The 14,679-nt window shown below is 41.8% G+C and overlaps 1 protein-coding gene across 4 annotated transcripts in view; it reads left to right on the top strand.

Moving 5' to 3' along the window:
- Positions 1–14,679, top strand: part of LOC144594451 (protein shisa-6-like) — a 517,988-nt gene that overhangs the window by 56,260 nt on the left and 447,049 nt on the right. For all 4 annotated transcript variants that reach the window (XM_078400942.1, XM_078400938.1, XM_078400941.1 and 1 more), the window contains one exon: positions 11,946–12,103. In XM_078400942.1, coding sequence (XP_078257068.1) covers positions 11,946–12,103 — 158 coding nt within the window. The remainder of the gene's footprint in view (positions 1–11,945; positions 12,104–14,679) is intronic.

The following is a 14,679-nucleotide window of genomic DNA, read 5'->3' as shown; positions in this document are numbered from 1 at the left end:
GCATTTGCAGTTACTTTCTTATACATCTTATCTAACCAATTCTTCATTGCAGCAGAAATGTTGTTGCTTTTGGGATGTATGGATTACTAAAGCACACATTCTTAAGGGCCTGTCCCACTTCGGTGATTTTTAAGGCGCTGCCGGCGACAGTTAAAGTCGTAGCAGATCGCCGAAAAAACGGTGATTCTTTTCCCCTCCAACAATGTCTACGACAATGTCCACGACTCCCCCAACGACAAGCTACGACAACCGGTCAACCTACCTCCACCCTCGACAAGCTACGACCCTGTCAGGCCACAACTGATGACAATGGCAGCCATTTCATGTAATTTTGGCACCAGAGGGGTGTGGGTAGGGTCTCCGATCATTCAGCATCATGACTGCTAGGAGTCAACATATGATGGCATTGCTCTTACATCAAATGCAGGCCCTGCTGCTTGCAGCGGCCCTCACGCTTAAAATTCTGCAAGACAGAAGGACTAGAGGAATGGGGAAGAAGAAGCCCAAGAAGAAGTCTGTGTGGTTGAAGCCCTTGTCCCTGAAGAGGTCCTTCTACAGTTGTACCGGGCCCTGGAATTTAGAAGGATGAGGGGGGATCTTATTGAAACATATAAGATAATTAGGGGATTGGACACATTAGAGGCAGGAAACATGTTCCCAATGTTGGGGGAGTCCAGAACAAGGGGCCACAGTTTAAGGATAAGGGGTAGGCCATTTAGAACGGAGATGAGGAAGAACTTTTTCAGTCAGAGAGTGGTGAAGGCGTGGAATTCTCTGCCTCAGAAGGCAGTGGAGGCCAGTTCGTTGGATGCTTTCAAGAGAGAGCTGGATAGAGCTCTTAAGGATAGCGGAGTGAGGGGGTATGGGGAGAAGGCAGGAACGGGGTACTGATTGAGAGTGATCAGCCATGATCGCATTGAATGGCGGTGCTGGCTCGAAGGGCTGAATGGCCTACTCCTGCACCTATTGTCTATTGTCTATTGTCTATTGTCTATTGAGACCCAATGCAGTGCAATGTCAAAATAAAGGAAAAGAGTTCGCTTTTCAATGCAGTGCAATGCTTGTGTTTGTATTTGTTTTATTGGTCAAAACAAATGAAATTAAAATATTTGAAAGAGATGCCATGAGAAACTACTCTGAAGTACAATAACTTCAAACATCCAATCTTTGGTCAAAATGTCCAAAATTTACTTTATTCAAACAAACAAAATTCTTATAAAAGGTGGATCAGCACCGGCGACAACCAAAGTCACCTGGCGACAACCTGGCGACAACCTACGACAGCGCCCACGCCAGGAGACGACAAGCTACCATCATTGGCCTCAAGCCAGCAGTCGCCGAAAATTTTCGAGCAGTGAGAAAATTCCGCAGCGACCAGAAAAAAACGCCGACTTTTTGGCGACTACTCACGACCTTGCCCACGACCTTGCCCACGACCATGCCCACGACCTTGCCCACGACCATGCCCACGACACCCCACAACACACCGTGCGGCAACAGCCTAGTCACCGGCAGTCGCCTTAAAAATCGCCGAAGTGAGACAGGTCCTTAACTAATCAACATATCTTAGGCACACGCAACAGTGCAAGATTTTAAGAGGTTTTCAGTTCACACTTATGCTTCCATGTTGCTAACCTTTTGATCCCTTGTCACATTCACGTACAAATAAATGTCTCACCAGTGATTCTGACGTCCTTGCTCTCTGTAACAGTGGCATTCCTTCTGCACCAGCTGCCTCCCACACATTTTAGAAAGATCACACAATTACATCACAGTTCTCGAAGGAACGGAGAATAGCTAGCTGAAAAGAAAAGTCTCTTTCATCTGATATCATCTTTATGATAACGTTATTAAATCATGATAGCTATTGACTAACTGTGACAAAATCACTATTACTTGTTCTACACCAGATTCAGACTGACAGTTAGTAAACACTTTGTGATCACTGTTCCATTGTCACTTATTCTCCCCACTTACCATAAGTGATATCTCAAATCATTAACCTCTTAAAAGTGCAGCATGATTTTCTTGAATCAATCTAACAAATTTGTATTTGGAATAATTAATAGTTTCTGCTTCCATCATCTATGTAGAGAACTAGTTCCATAAATGCACCACTCAGTCACCAAGATAATGGCTTGGATTTTCCGTCCTGAAACAAAGAAGTCCTAAGCATTGTGGATGAGTTCCTCTGCCCAATTCCAGGCAGATCCTGCTACGAAACCCCATGGGATCTTTCTGTGCAGTAGGATATTGTGTTAAATGATTGGTGTTTAATTTAGTGTTTACAATTATTTGTAAGTTTTTTGATTATTTAAAAAATGTTTGAATTATCTATTTTATTTTTAATAAGTTGCGTTTGCGAGGTGGCAAAGCTCGGTCGAGGAATCTGTCACCTTTCAGAAGAGTTTCATGGGAAGAGCTTAAGATGGACACAAAATGCTGGAGTAACTCAGTGGGTCGGGCAGCATCCCTGGAGAGAAGGAGTGGGTGACGTTTCGGGTGGAGGCCCTTCTTCAGACTGGAGCTTGTTCTGATCTCTGCGGATCACATTGGAAGAGGCCTGCCTCTATTTCTTACTCGGCCCTCAAGTTATTTGGGAAAGTAATATCAACTTTCTGGAATTGCTTCAAGTAACTGAAGGGAATGGGGAGTGGGGAATCTGAACAGCAAGTAAGTGTAACTTGTCCGTGTCAATAAAATCCAGGTGGAATTCCCAATTAACCCTCCAGCCTGCAACCTTGTTCTACTGTTCGCGACGAACGTTATCTAATCTTCCTTACATCCTTGAAAACAGCAATCATGTCACCTCCTACCCTTCCCTTTTGGTGAGGATGTCTCAGTTTAGGTGATATTTTCTGATTGCGATCAGAACTGTACACAGTATTCCGAGGCTGCATGTGACATTATTGATAAAGGTACAGCACCACGTCATGAATTGAGCTCTACAATGACCTTTTAGTGGATCCTAACAGCTATTTAGTTTGTTGTACAATTGTAAAAAGCTGCAGGTTCTTGTAAACCTGGATCCCCGTTTCACTTTCATGTTCCTTATAATATTAACCTTTCCAATTCAGGCAATAGACCTTTTGTGGAGATTTTGCTCTGACAAGCACTTTAAATTTATATGCATTGGACTTCACCTGTCGACCCAATTTCCAAGTTCATTCAAATTTTTGCCCTGAGCTTTGTCTGTTTTCTTTGAAGGTGATTACATTCATTTTTTACTGAAGATTTAGCTATTAAGTTCGTGACTTGTAGTTCCAGATTAATCAAAAAGATATCTATTAAAAAAGGTTCTTAAAGTAGGCCCTTGTGCGATCTTAGTCTGAAGAAGGGTCTCGACCCGAAACGTCACCCATTCCTTCTCTCCAGAGATGCTGCCTGACCCGCTGAGTTACTCCAGCATTTTGTGATACCTTCAATTTGTACCAGCATCTGCAGTTATTTTCCTACACATCTTGAAGGTATTTATTCACAAAATGCTCTCGACCCGAAGTGTCGCCCATTCCTTCTCTCCTGAGATGCTGCCTGACCCGCTGAGTTACTCCAGCATTTTGTGAATAAATACCTTCGATTTGTTCCAGCATCTGCAGTTATTTTCTTATATTTCTCCTACACATCTTAGTCAAATCAAGTCAAATTGAGTTAATTGTCATGTGCACAAGTAGTGTACAGTGACAATCTTGCTTACAGCAGTATCACATGCACACAGAATCATATATTTTATTAGTTTCATTCATGGGGGTTGGTGACATTATTTTTTACACCACCTTCCAGGCTTTTTACATCATTCTTAAATATTTCCACAGGCTCTTGTTTTATTTATTTGCAACACCAGGCTTTCCAAAAAAATTGTATTCAACCTCAGTCTAAACCCCTTTGATGTGTACTCAACGTAAACTGGTGTGATGGGGAAGATCTACAATTCATGAACACCGAGCATCGATTTTTCATGATTTCATTTTTATTTGGGAGCTCCACATCTTAACTTAAATAATGGCTTTGAACAGCTTTACCAAGAATGAACATCACACACCAATGAACTAAATTTTCCAGATTGTGCTTGTAGCTTGTCTACACATGAATAGCAGCAGCCTTTGTCCAGTCCTCAGGGCACCTCTGCAGTATTTTGTGATTTCTGCAAGGATGGTGTTAAAGTTCTATGGTTTCTGCCTTTATTTCCTGATGGATTCTCTTGTATATCCCATCTTCTGAGACTGATGTATCCATGTTAGCATTGTAAATAATGTCACCACTTTTTAATTCAACAACAGGCTCTGCGTCCCCTTCTAGATCATTAAAGTAACTGCCTCTGAAGACACGACTGTGTCACAAAGCAATAGAAACAGGCCCTTCAACCTAACTCGTCCATGCTGAATAAGATGCCCCATGTAAGCTAATACCATTTGCCTACATTTGGTCCATATCCCTCTAAACCTTTTCTGTCCATGTAACTGTCCAAGTGTCTTTTAAATGTCATCATGGCACTTGCCTCAATTACCTCCTCTGGCAGCTCATTCCATATAGATTTTAGATTTAGAGATACAGCGCAGAAACAGGCCCTTCGGCCCACCGGGTCCGCGCCGCCCAGCAATCCCCGCACATTAACACTATCCTACACCCACTAGGGACAATTTTTACATTTGCCCAGCCAATTAACCTACAAACCTGTACGTCTTTGGAGTGTGGGAGGAAACCGAAGATCTCGGAGAAAACCCACGCAGGTCACGGGGAGAACGTACAAACTCCGTACAGTACGAACTCTGTAGTCAGGATCGAACCTGAGTCTCCGACGCTGCATTCGCTGTAAGGCAGCAACTCTACCGCTGCGCCACCGTGCTGCCCTTTGAATACCCACCACCCTTTGAATGAAAAAGTTATCCCTCAGGTTCCTTCTTCCCCCTTTTACCTTAAACCAATGTCCTCTGGCTTTTGATTCCACTACCCTGGGTAAAAGACTCTGTGCATTCACCCAAGTAATACCCCTCATGATTTAATACATCTCTCTAAGATACCCCTTAGCCTCCTAGGCACCTAGGAATAAAGTCCAAATCTCTCCCTGAAGCTCAGGCCATTGAATCCTGGCAACATCCTCATAAATCTTCTCTGCACTCTTTCCAGCTGAATGATATCCTTCCTATAGGAGGGTGACCGAAACTGAACACACTGCTCCAAGTGTGGCCTCAGCAATATATTGCACAACAAAAACAGAACATCCCAAGCTATACTCAATAACCTGACAGATGAAGGTGAATGTACCAATAGCCTTCTTTACCACCCTATCCATCTACGACACCACTTTCAGGGAAATGTGCACCTGTACTCCTAGATACCTCTACTTTACAACACTCCCTAAGGCCTCATCAAACACTGTGAAGGGCCGGACTTGCCAAAATACAACACATTACACTTCTCTCCATAGAACTCCATTAACTGTTCTTCTCCCTGCTTGCTCAGCTGATCAAGATCCTGCTGTGATGTTTGATAACCTTCTTCACCGTCTATGATACCGCCTACGTTAGTGTCATCTGAAAACTTACTAATCACACCTTGCACATTCTCATCTAACTCGTCAATATAAACCACAATCAGCCCTGGGGCCATCACCGAACCCTAAGGCCCACCATTAGTCACAGGCCTCCAGTCTGAAATACAACCTCCTGCCTGCAGAAGGGTCTTGACCCGAAACGACACCCATTCCTTTTCTCCAGAGATGCTGCCTGTCTCGCTGAGTTACTGCAGCTTTTCGTGTTGATCTTCGATGTAAACCAGCATCTGCAGTTCTTTCCTACACACTTAGAGAAAGTGATAACTGCTATCAAGTAAAGCTACCGTTCCCTTCGGTTGTAATGGTGTTACATACTGAAAATCAACAAACAGGAACGATCAAGTAACAAAATTATAGCAATCGCCATCACATATATGCAGTTACATAAAACAAAAGCATGGAATCGTGTAGCACAGGAACAGTCCCTTCAGTCCACAATATCTGTGCCAAACATGATGTCACATTAAACCAATCTCCTCTGCCTGCACATGATCCACAGCCCTCCATTCCCTGCATATCCATGTACATTTCTGTGCATTGGGGTGCCACATCGGCACAGCAGTAGAGTTGCTGCCTTATAGCGCCAGAGACCTGGGTTCGATTCTGACCATGGGTGCTGTCTGTATGGAGTTTGTACGTTCTCTCTCTGGCTGTGTGGGTTTTCTCCGGGTACCCCGGTTTCCTCCCACACTCCAAAGACGTACAAGTTTGTAGGTTAATTGGCTTCAGTGAAATTGTAAATTGTCTTTAGTGTGTACTGGTTGTCGTGGACTCGGTGGGCTGAAGTTTTCACACTGTATCTCTAAAGTCTAATCTAAAACCCTATTAAATGCAACTATTGTATTTGTCTCCACCAACAGCCCGGCAGCTTGGTCCACGTGCCCACCACTCTGTAAGAAAACATGCCCCACACATCTCTTTTAAACGCTGTCATTCTCACCTTAACGCTATTCTCTCTACTCTTTGACATCTTCATCATGGGGAATAGATTCTCTATCCTATCTATGCCTCTCACAATTGTATACACTTCAATCTGATCTCCCTTCAGACTCCGATGCTGCAGAGAAATCAATCAAAACAAGGCTTGTCCAACTTCCGCTAATAGTTAATACCTTGTAGCTTTGTAGCATTCTGGTAAACCTCTTCTGCACGCCCTCCAAAGCCTGCACATCCTTTCTGTAATGGGGAGACCAGAATTGGTGCAGCGGTAGAGTTGCTGCCTTACAGCGAATGCAACGCCAGAGACCCGGGTTCAATCCCGACTACAGGTGCTGTCTGTACGGAGTTTGTACGTTCTCCACATGACCTGCGTCGGGTTTTTTTTCTGAGATCTTCGGTTTCCTTCTACACTCCAAAGATGTACAGGTTCGTAGGTAAATTGGCTTGGTAAATTTAAAACAATAATTAGTCCCAGTGGGTACAGGATAGTGTTAAATGTGTGGGGATCGCTGGTCGACGCGGACCCAGTGGGCTGAAAGGGCCTGTTTCCGCGCTGTATCTCTAAACTAAAAGAATTGCAAACAATACTCCAAATGTGTTGAACCAAAGTCTACTTTCCAAGTACCTAAAGGGAATGTAAATACGATGGCTCCCTTTTTATGTGAATTGGTATAAAAAAAGGGCCTTGCAAAAAAGCATTTGTGAGAATAGTAATTAATTATTCATCCATTGAGAGCATTATGCATCTTTCCTTGTGGTTTAGATCCTTGTACAGTGAATGGAGGGACATCAAATCAGCTGGGTGCATGGAAAGGTTCACAGGTGTACATCTGATGAATAAATGCTTGGTTTGAGCAATTCTCCCAAAGCAGGAAGGGGTGCAAAATGCAGAGCCAAGTAAAATGAAGGAAGCCATTATTAATTTGTATTTGTAATAGTGCAAGAACAATTCACCATTGTATTAAGAGAAAAAAGATTCTCCAAACTCAAATGTTATCGCATAAGCCAAATGTTTATCTGTTTTTCTTGGTTGCTAAACAACGCAGGAAACACTTCGACTGGTGATCATTAAGAAATGCTTGACTTCTGCTGGCTGCAATGGCATGCTCCCAGAAAGGCTTCACTAATAGAAACTCTTGTTTCCCACTGCTCATCCCCACTCATGACAACTGCATCCCCATGATGCAGGCTGAGCCACGGGGGCTTACAGAGCAGAAGCAGTGTGGGGAGGATGGACAGTTCATGGAGAAACATGACTCAATAGACAATAGACAATAGACAATAGGAGCAGGAGTAGGCCATTCGGCCCTTCGAGACAGCACCGCCATTCAATGTGATCATGGCTGATCATTCTCAATCAGTACCCCGTTCCTGCCTTCTCCCCGTACCCCCAGACTCCACTATCCTTAAGAGCTCTATCTCGCTCTCTCTTGAATGCATTCAGAGAATTTGCCTCCACTGCCTTCTGAGGCAGAGAATTCCACAGATTCACAACTCTCTGATTGAAAAAGTTTTTCCTCATCTCTGTTCTAAATGGCCTACACCTTATTCTTAAACTGTGGCCCCTGATTCTGGACTCCCCCAACATTGGGAACATGTTTCCTGCCTCTAAAGTGTCCAGCCCCTTAATAATCTTATACGTTTCGATAAGATAACCTCTCATCCTTCTAAATTCCAGTGTATACAAGCCTAGTCGCTCCAGTCTTTTAACATATGACAGTCCCGCCATTCCGGAAATTAACCTAGTAAACCTACGCTGCACGCCCTCAATAGCAAGAATATCCTTCCTCAAATTTGGAGACCAAAACTGCACACAGTACTCCAGGTGCAGTCTCAATTTCAGACCCCATCAAGCAATAAAACAAAAAATAGCTAGGCTGGACTGAGACAATAGAAGTGATCAGTTTTAAGAACATGATAAAGAAATGAGCTTGACAACTCAAAAACCAGGCATGACTTGTTTCTATGCTCTCATGTAGGAACAACCCAGCCACAAAAACAGCAGTGGGGAAGAGGCAATGGGGTTAGGGCTTGGTGTGACTTTTAAAAATCACTTAATATGTCAGTTTCATTGGGGTAAATCTAACAAACTAGAATGGATAATTATCAATAAAAGGTTTATGAAGAAGTAAACCAATAAACAGAGGTACACAGTTTCCAGGATGTCAACTCCATGAAAGCGAGCTCCTGGCTGATCAGATTGTGTTCTGTTCATTTTATCAAAGCGCCAAAAAGCAAAACAAGATGCTCAAATGAAACTGAAACGACACTGAGTAAAGAACATCAGTATACAATTCATGTGCCTGCAATACTGAACTTATTCATTGTCGGAGTAGAAAATTCAAGGAATAAGTAAGATGAGTAGCCAGAATAGGATATTGGAAAGGGAAAGCATTAGTCAAGAACTGCGTCTAAAATTGGGCCAAAGGAAAGGAAGAATGGGGTTGGCAGGTTGAGGGGTTGGGGGTGGGGTGGGGAGTTAGTTATACAACAAGGAAGAGAGAAAGAAATGGTGACCTAAAATATTACTTATATTACTTATACTTATATTTGCGTAATATTGCGTATTACTTTTAATAAATATAGAACGAGTTATGTTCTCTCTGTATAGATACAAAGGAAAAGATACAGAAATGAATACATACATCAAACAAGATGCGATCGACCAACAGCAGGGAGGACTTTAGGGAAAAATGGTGTGGTGTGAGAGAACAAGTCAATACATAAGCATAGATCTGGCCACCTAAGAAAATAATCAAGATAACTTAGTCGAAGAACAAAGACACAGCCTCATCAATAACCGAGTGGGTGGATGAGATCTCGAAGATGAGTGGGATTGAATTTAAAACCAAGTGTAAATTGGCCACAAGGTTCAACCTACACATATAGTCATGGGAAAGAAAGAAGAGATATCATTTACTGCCAACATCATTCACTGACAATGCCTGCTAATGAATTGGATTAAACCCTGGGCGATGAAATTAATAAATATTCAAAGCTTGGAATGGGAATGACCCAATGTCTTACATTCCAAACAAAATCAACTTCTCTGCAATAACGGTGTTTATAAGCACAATTATTAAATAGCAGCTTGGAACCTGTACAATTATTTCTCCCAAATAAACCATTCACTAGCGGAAGGTCATCAACTTAAAATGGAGAACTTGCTTCTCTCTCCACAGATGATGCTTGACCTGCTGAATAGGTCTACTTTGATGGTTGTTTGCATTGTATATTTTTGAGCCAGTTACCTAGAAAGAAATTCTTCACACCTTGAAGGTATCATAAAATGCTGGAGTAACTCAGCGGGTCAGGCAGCATCTCAGGAGAGAAGGAATGGGTGACGTTTCGGTCTGAAGAAGGGTCTCAACCCGAAACGTCACCCATTCCTTCTCTCCTGAGATGCTGCATGACCTGCTGAGTTACTCCAGCATTTTGTGAATAAATACCTTTGATTTGTACTGGCATCTGCAGTTATTTTCCTACATTTCTTCACACATTGCTTCTGTTGATAACTATTGTTGATAACTATAGATAGATATAGATAAACACGCAGGTCCATGTATCCTGTCAGCAGCTCAGATATCAACAGCTCTTGAAGTGATGGAAGTTTAGAAATACAACATTCTTACATATTTAAGAAAAGACAAGGCATTTTATTTGTGATTAGCATGTGTGTATGGAACTGCCGCAGAAAGACAAGAATAATAATAACATGCAGAATGGTTTCGTTGTCAATTGGTTTTGATTCTTAGAAAATAAACTATTATAAGAAAATAATGAACAATAGTGTTAAGTTTTAACGTCAAAAAGAAAAAAGGAATCCAAAGATGTGGGTAGACCATCGCAACTGACATAGACACAAGTTCAGCATTAACATAGGAATTCGTGTGAATTCAATTACATGGGAAATGATGAATAGATTAACTGAAGTAATGAAAATAAATAATGATGATGTGCCTCCAGAAATGTTTGCCTCTTCATTTAGACAATATCCTCTTACAATGCCATTCACTCCCCTCCTTCCACTGAAGCCATTCACAGCCCTGAATAAGTAGCTGTCCAGTTATGAAGCTGTGATTAGATCCACAGGTTGGAACACCTGTATCACCTTTAGAAATATAAACTGGCGGAAACTCAAGCAATGAAACTATGCTTTCTCATTTTCCCTTATTTTTCGACCTCGTCTTTCTCTCTTCTGCATGTCTCACTTTCTCAAGTTGCCCACTGTCTGCTGCCCCACCCAACCAAGTCCGAGACAGTTCCATTATTCCCATTTACCATCCTGCAAAATTGCTTCCTGATCGGTGCTTAAAGGTAATTTCTGAACAAAACCATTGAAAGCGAGATGGACCATTCTTTGCTCCTCCAAATCAGGAGGTGTGGGAATCCAACCCTGGCCAATCACATTGTGTATCTGTGCTGGGTAAGAAAACTTGTGGAGGAAAATGGATGAGATCCTGGGAAATCTGCGGTTTTACATCAGGTCCTCTCTGACGCTGAGATGCTGACGTACTGAGATGCCCAGCGATGCAGACTGATCTCCTACTCTCTGCAGCCCATGGTATTTTCTGATTTCCAGTTCCTAATGCATGACTTGCAGATGGGAGAGGCCCCTCTGGTAAACGGAAGCCATTGAAATACATCTGAGGTTTTGTCCGGATGAGATGCGGTTCTGGGCCGGTTAATCTACTTCCGGGAGTCTACATCATTAGTTTCCCTATTTTAACAAATCCCCCACCTCACCTAGATTAGGAGCACTGTCGTCATCCCTGGGATACGACCAATAAACACCATCCTCTGGTGTCCTGAGGTCGAGTCACAAACTCACAGCAGACATGGTTAATGCCCTCCCTGCCCACCATTTCCCTCCTGTGACCTTACTTTGCCCCTGTGACTCATTCTCAGACCAGTGGCTTTTCTACCTTTCTTGCTGTACAATGGTGGAGAGCAGAGAAGGCAGGCCTACCACTACACACCATTCAATGGCTGATGCTGAATGTTGATCCAATGATGTGCGAGATTTTGTGGGTTGTAATGTTTAGAAATTGTGGGTTCCTAATAAAACATTGATTGGCCTGTCATGGACAAAAATACTTTTGGCTTCAAGTGATTACTTTAATTGTCATATTGGGATATTTTAACCAATCAATGTAATAAATATGAATTAATGTGAGAACCATGAATTCAGTCTGAAGAAGTTTCTTGACCTGAAACGTCACGCATTTCTTCTCTCCAGACATGCTGCCTTTCATGCTGATTTTGTGTCTATCTTCGATTTAAGCCAGCATCTGCACTTCCTCCCTACACTTAATAAATATGAATAATCACTACTCCATGAGCCTGAAAGTATTGATCCAGACTTTAAAGGCCCCAAAGCACATGGGCATTGATAGCTGTAACATAAAGACACTGTGCTTGTTTCTCAATGCATATTTTTTCTCAAATTTCACAGGGCCTTGGCAGACATTTTACGAAACCAGGGACCAATCCCAGTACCACACTTCGAGAGGGAGAACATGACAGCAATAGATGGATCGCCCAAGGATAGTTCGCCTGTTAGAGCCACCAAAAACCATTTTACCCCAGTTCGAACATCCAAGGGCAATCACGGTAAGTGGAAATTGGGTTCCCGTTTGTGATTTATGATTTAAATTATCATTTGAAAGAATTCATTTTTACTTGATGTACTCAGACTGTGATGTAGTAAGCACTTAGTCCACATGCCACAAGTTCACAAGCCTAATTCAGTTGTGGGTGCAACAAAACCTGTACGAATACACACATTTAAACGTTATCATCATTATGGGGATTGGACATTGATTAGGAAGCAATGTGTATATTTTGAATTAGACAGCAATTGTAAGACTGATAAGTGAGACTGACCGGGTAAAATTAAAAGATAACTTGTGGCAATTGTACTGAGGTCAAAGAAGCATTTTTTTTTATGTCTGCTTGAATCCAAAGGGAGAATATCCTTGGGATAGGTGATTGATCAACATGTTTTTTTTTAAAAATTAAACCAAAATGTTTGAAATATAAAAAGTGTTGACATGTTTAAGGCCTCCAGTGAATCACATGGGAACTTTGAATGGCCATCTTTCCACAATGAGTCTCCATTTTCTTCCTGCATGCTTCATTAAGCACCACAGAATTGCAGAAGAAAGGAGGCCACTTGGCCCATCTAGTTCATTCTGGCTCTGTGCAAGAGTAGTTCAGCCAGTTCCACACCCTCCCCTCTCCACAGCACTACAGGAACATTAAAAAAAAAATATTTGAAGAAAGAATTTCCCTGGAGGATAACAGACCTGACCTGAGATTTATGATGCAGCTACTATATAATTTGGGTTGAATTTAATTCTTGTGCAAATCAGCCATGACTTTAATATATGCCTCATTCCTCTTGGTTTCTTAAATCTCATCTCATAAATTGATTCTTAAATCAATTTTCTGTTTCTCCGTCTTTGCCCAATGTTTTGATTGTCTTAACACTACTCTATTCAATGATATATTTAATATATTTGTGTTTGGTGCTTTGAGCTAAAAGATGGATACAAATAACAAAAATAGTGGTGTCCTGGGATTCATGTCAGGAATTGACCTCCACGATAATTTGTTACTTTCCAATCGTTGCACTTGGAAAGGATGAAGAGAATAGTCTGACTATTAACTTATTTTACATTAGTGGAATGCAAGACAGTGTTTTGAGGTAGAACAAAACTTTTCATATCATGCATTAACAACGGTAAGAGATGTTACTGTACAGAAGACCATAGCCACATATTAGAAACATAGAAACATAGAAAAATAGGTAAGAGTAGGTCATTTGGCCCTTCGAACCAGCACCACCATTCAATATGATCATGGCTGATCATCTAAAATCAGTACCCCGTTCCTGCAGTTTCCCCAGATGCCTTGATTCCTTTATCCCGAAGAGCTAAATCTAACTCTCTCTTGAAAACATCCCGTGAATTGGCCTCCACTGCCTTCTCTGGCAGAGAATTCCACAGATTCACAACTCTCTGGGTGAAAAAGTGTTTCCTCATCTCAGTCCTAAATGGCCTACCACTTATTCTTAAACTGCGGCCCCTGGTTCTGGACTCCCCCAACATTGGGAACATTTTTCCTGCATCTAACCTGTCCAATCCTTCAAGAATTTTATATGTTTCTCTGAGATCCCCTCCCATCTAAATTCCAGTGAATACAAGCCCATTCTTTCATAATTTGTCAGTCCTGCCATCCCGGGATTTAACCTGGTGAACCTACTCTGCACTTCCTCAATAGCAATAATGTCCTTCCTCAAGTTAGGAGACCAAAATGGCACACAATACTCCAGGCAGGGTCTCAACAGGGCCCTGTACACTGCAGTAGGACCTCCTTGCTCCTAAACTCAAATTCTCTCGCAATGAAGGCCAACATGCCATTAACTTTCTTCACTGTCTGCTGTAGCTGCATGCTTACTTTCAGTGACTGATGTACAAGCACACCCAGGTTTCGTTGCACCTCCCCTTTTCCTAATCTGACACCGTCCAGGAAATATTAGCAAAACACAAAATTGGCTATTAATAACTGACCTGCATTTCAGAACAGCAACTGCACGAAAATCTTACAAAAGAGTCAATGATACATCAATTGTCAACCTTTCCTTAGTGATTAGGTTTTTCTTTCTCACCCCGTTTTACAAATAAAACTCTGTCAGGTTACCAGTAGCCTCAGTTTGCAAACCCTGCACTTCGAGATTCTAACCTCTCAAGATACGTGGAGCGGTCAGCACTTGAACTAAATGAAAATCAAGAGGAAAAAAAACGTATATAAAACCGTTTATAAAATCAGGGATCTGAGTTCAGGTTCTTGTGATAGAAGCTTTTATACTTGCTGCTTCCTCTGGAAGATTGAAGTGCTAACGTAGTTTGAGGAGAGGTGAGCTAATTATACAAAGCTATCCATCATTCAACACTAAGTTATCATTAAATTGATCCAAGAACAATTTGGATAGCTGGAGTTAGAAATTGTGTTATGACACAAGCAAAATGCTACTGTGGCTCTGAGATTGGAGTTAAGATGTATTACTGAGGCAAACTGGAATGAAGATTGTTTTTATCTCTCTCTGTATTGTGATCAAAATCATGCTTCGATTTAGATCCAATGAGTTTCACATGTTCAAGGAAGCTTTTTTTTGATAAACAATA

The sequence above is a fragment of the Rhinoraja longicauda genome, chromosome 6, assembly GCF_053455715.1.
Source record: "Rhinoraja longicauda isolate Sanriku21f chromosome 6, sRhiLon1.1, whole genome shotgun sequence".
Lineage (NCBI taxonomy): Eukaryota > Metazoa > Chordata > Chondrichthyes > Rajiformes > Arhynchobatidae > Rhinoraja > Rhinoraja longicauda.
This window is presented reverse-complemented; position numbering and strand designations above follow the sequence as displayed.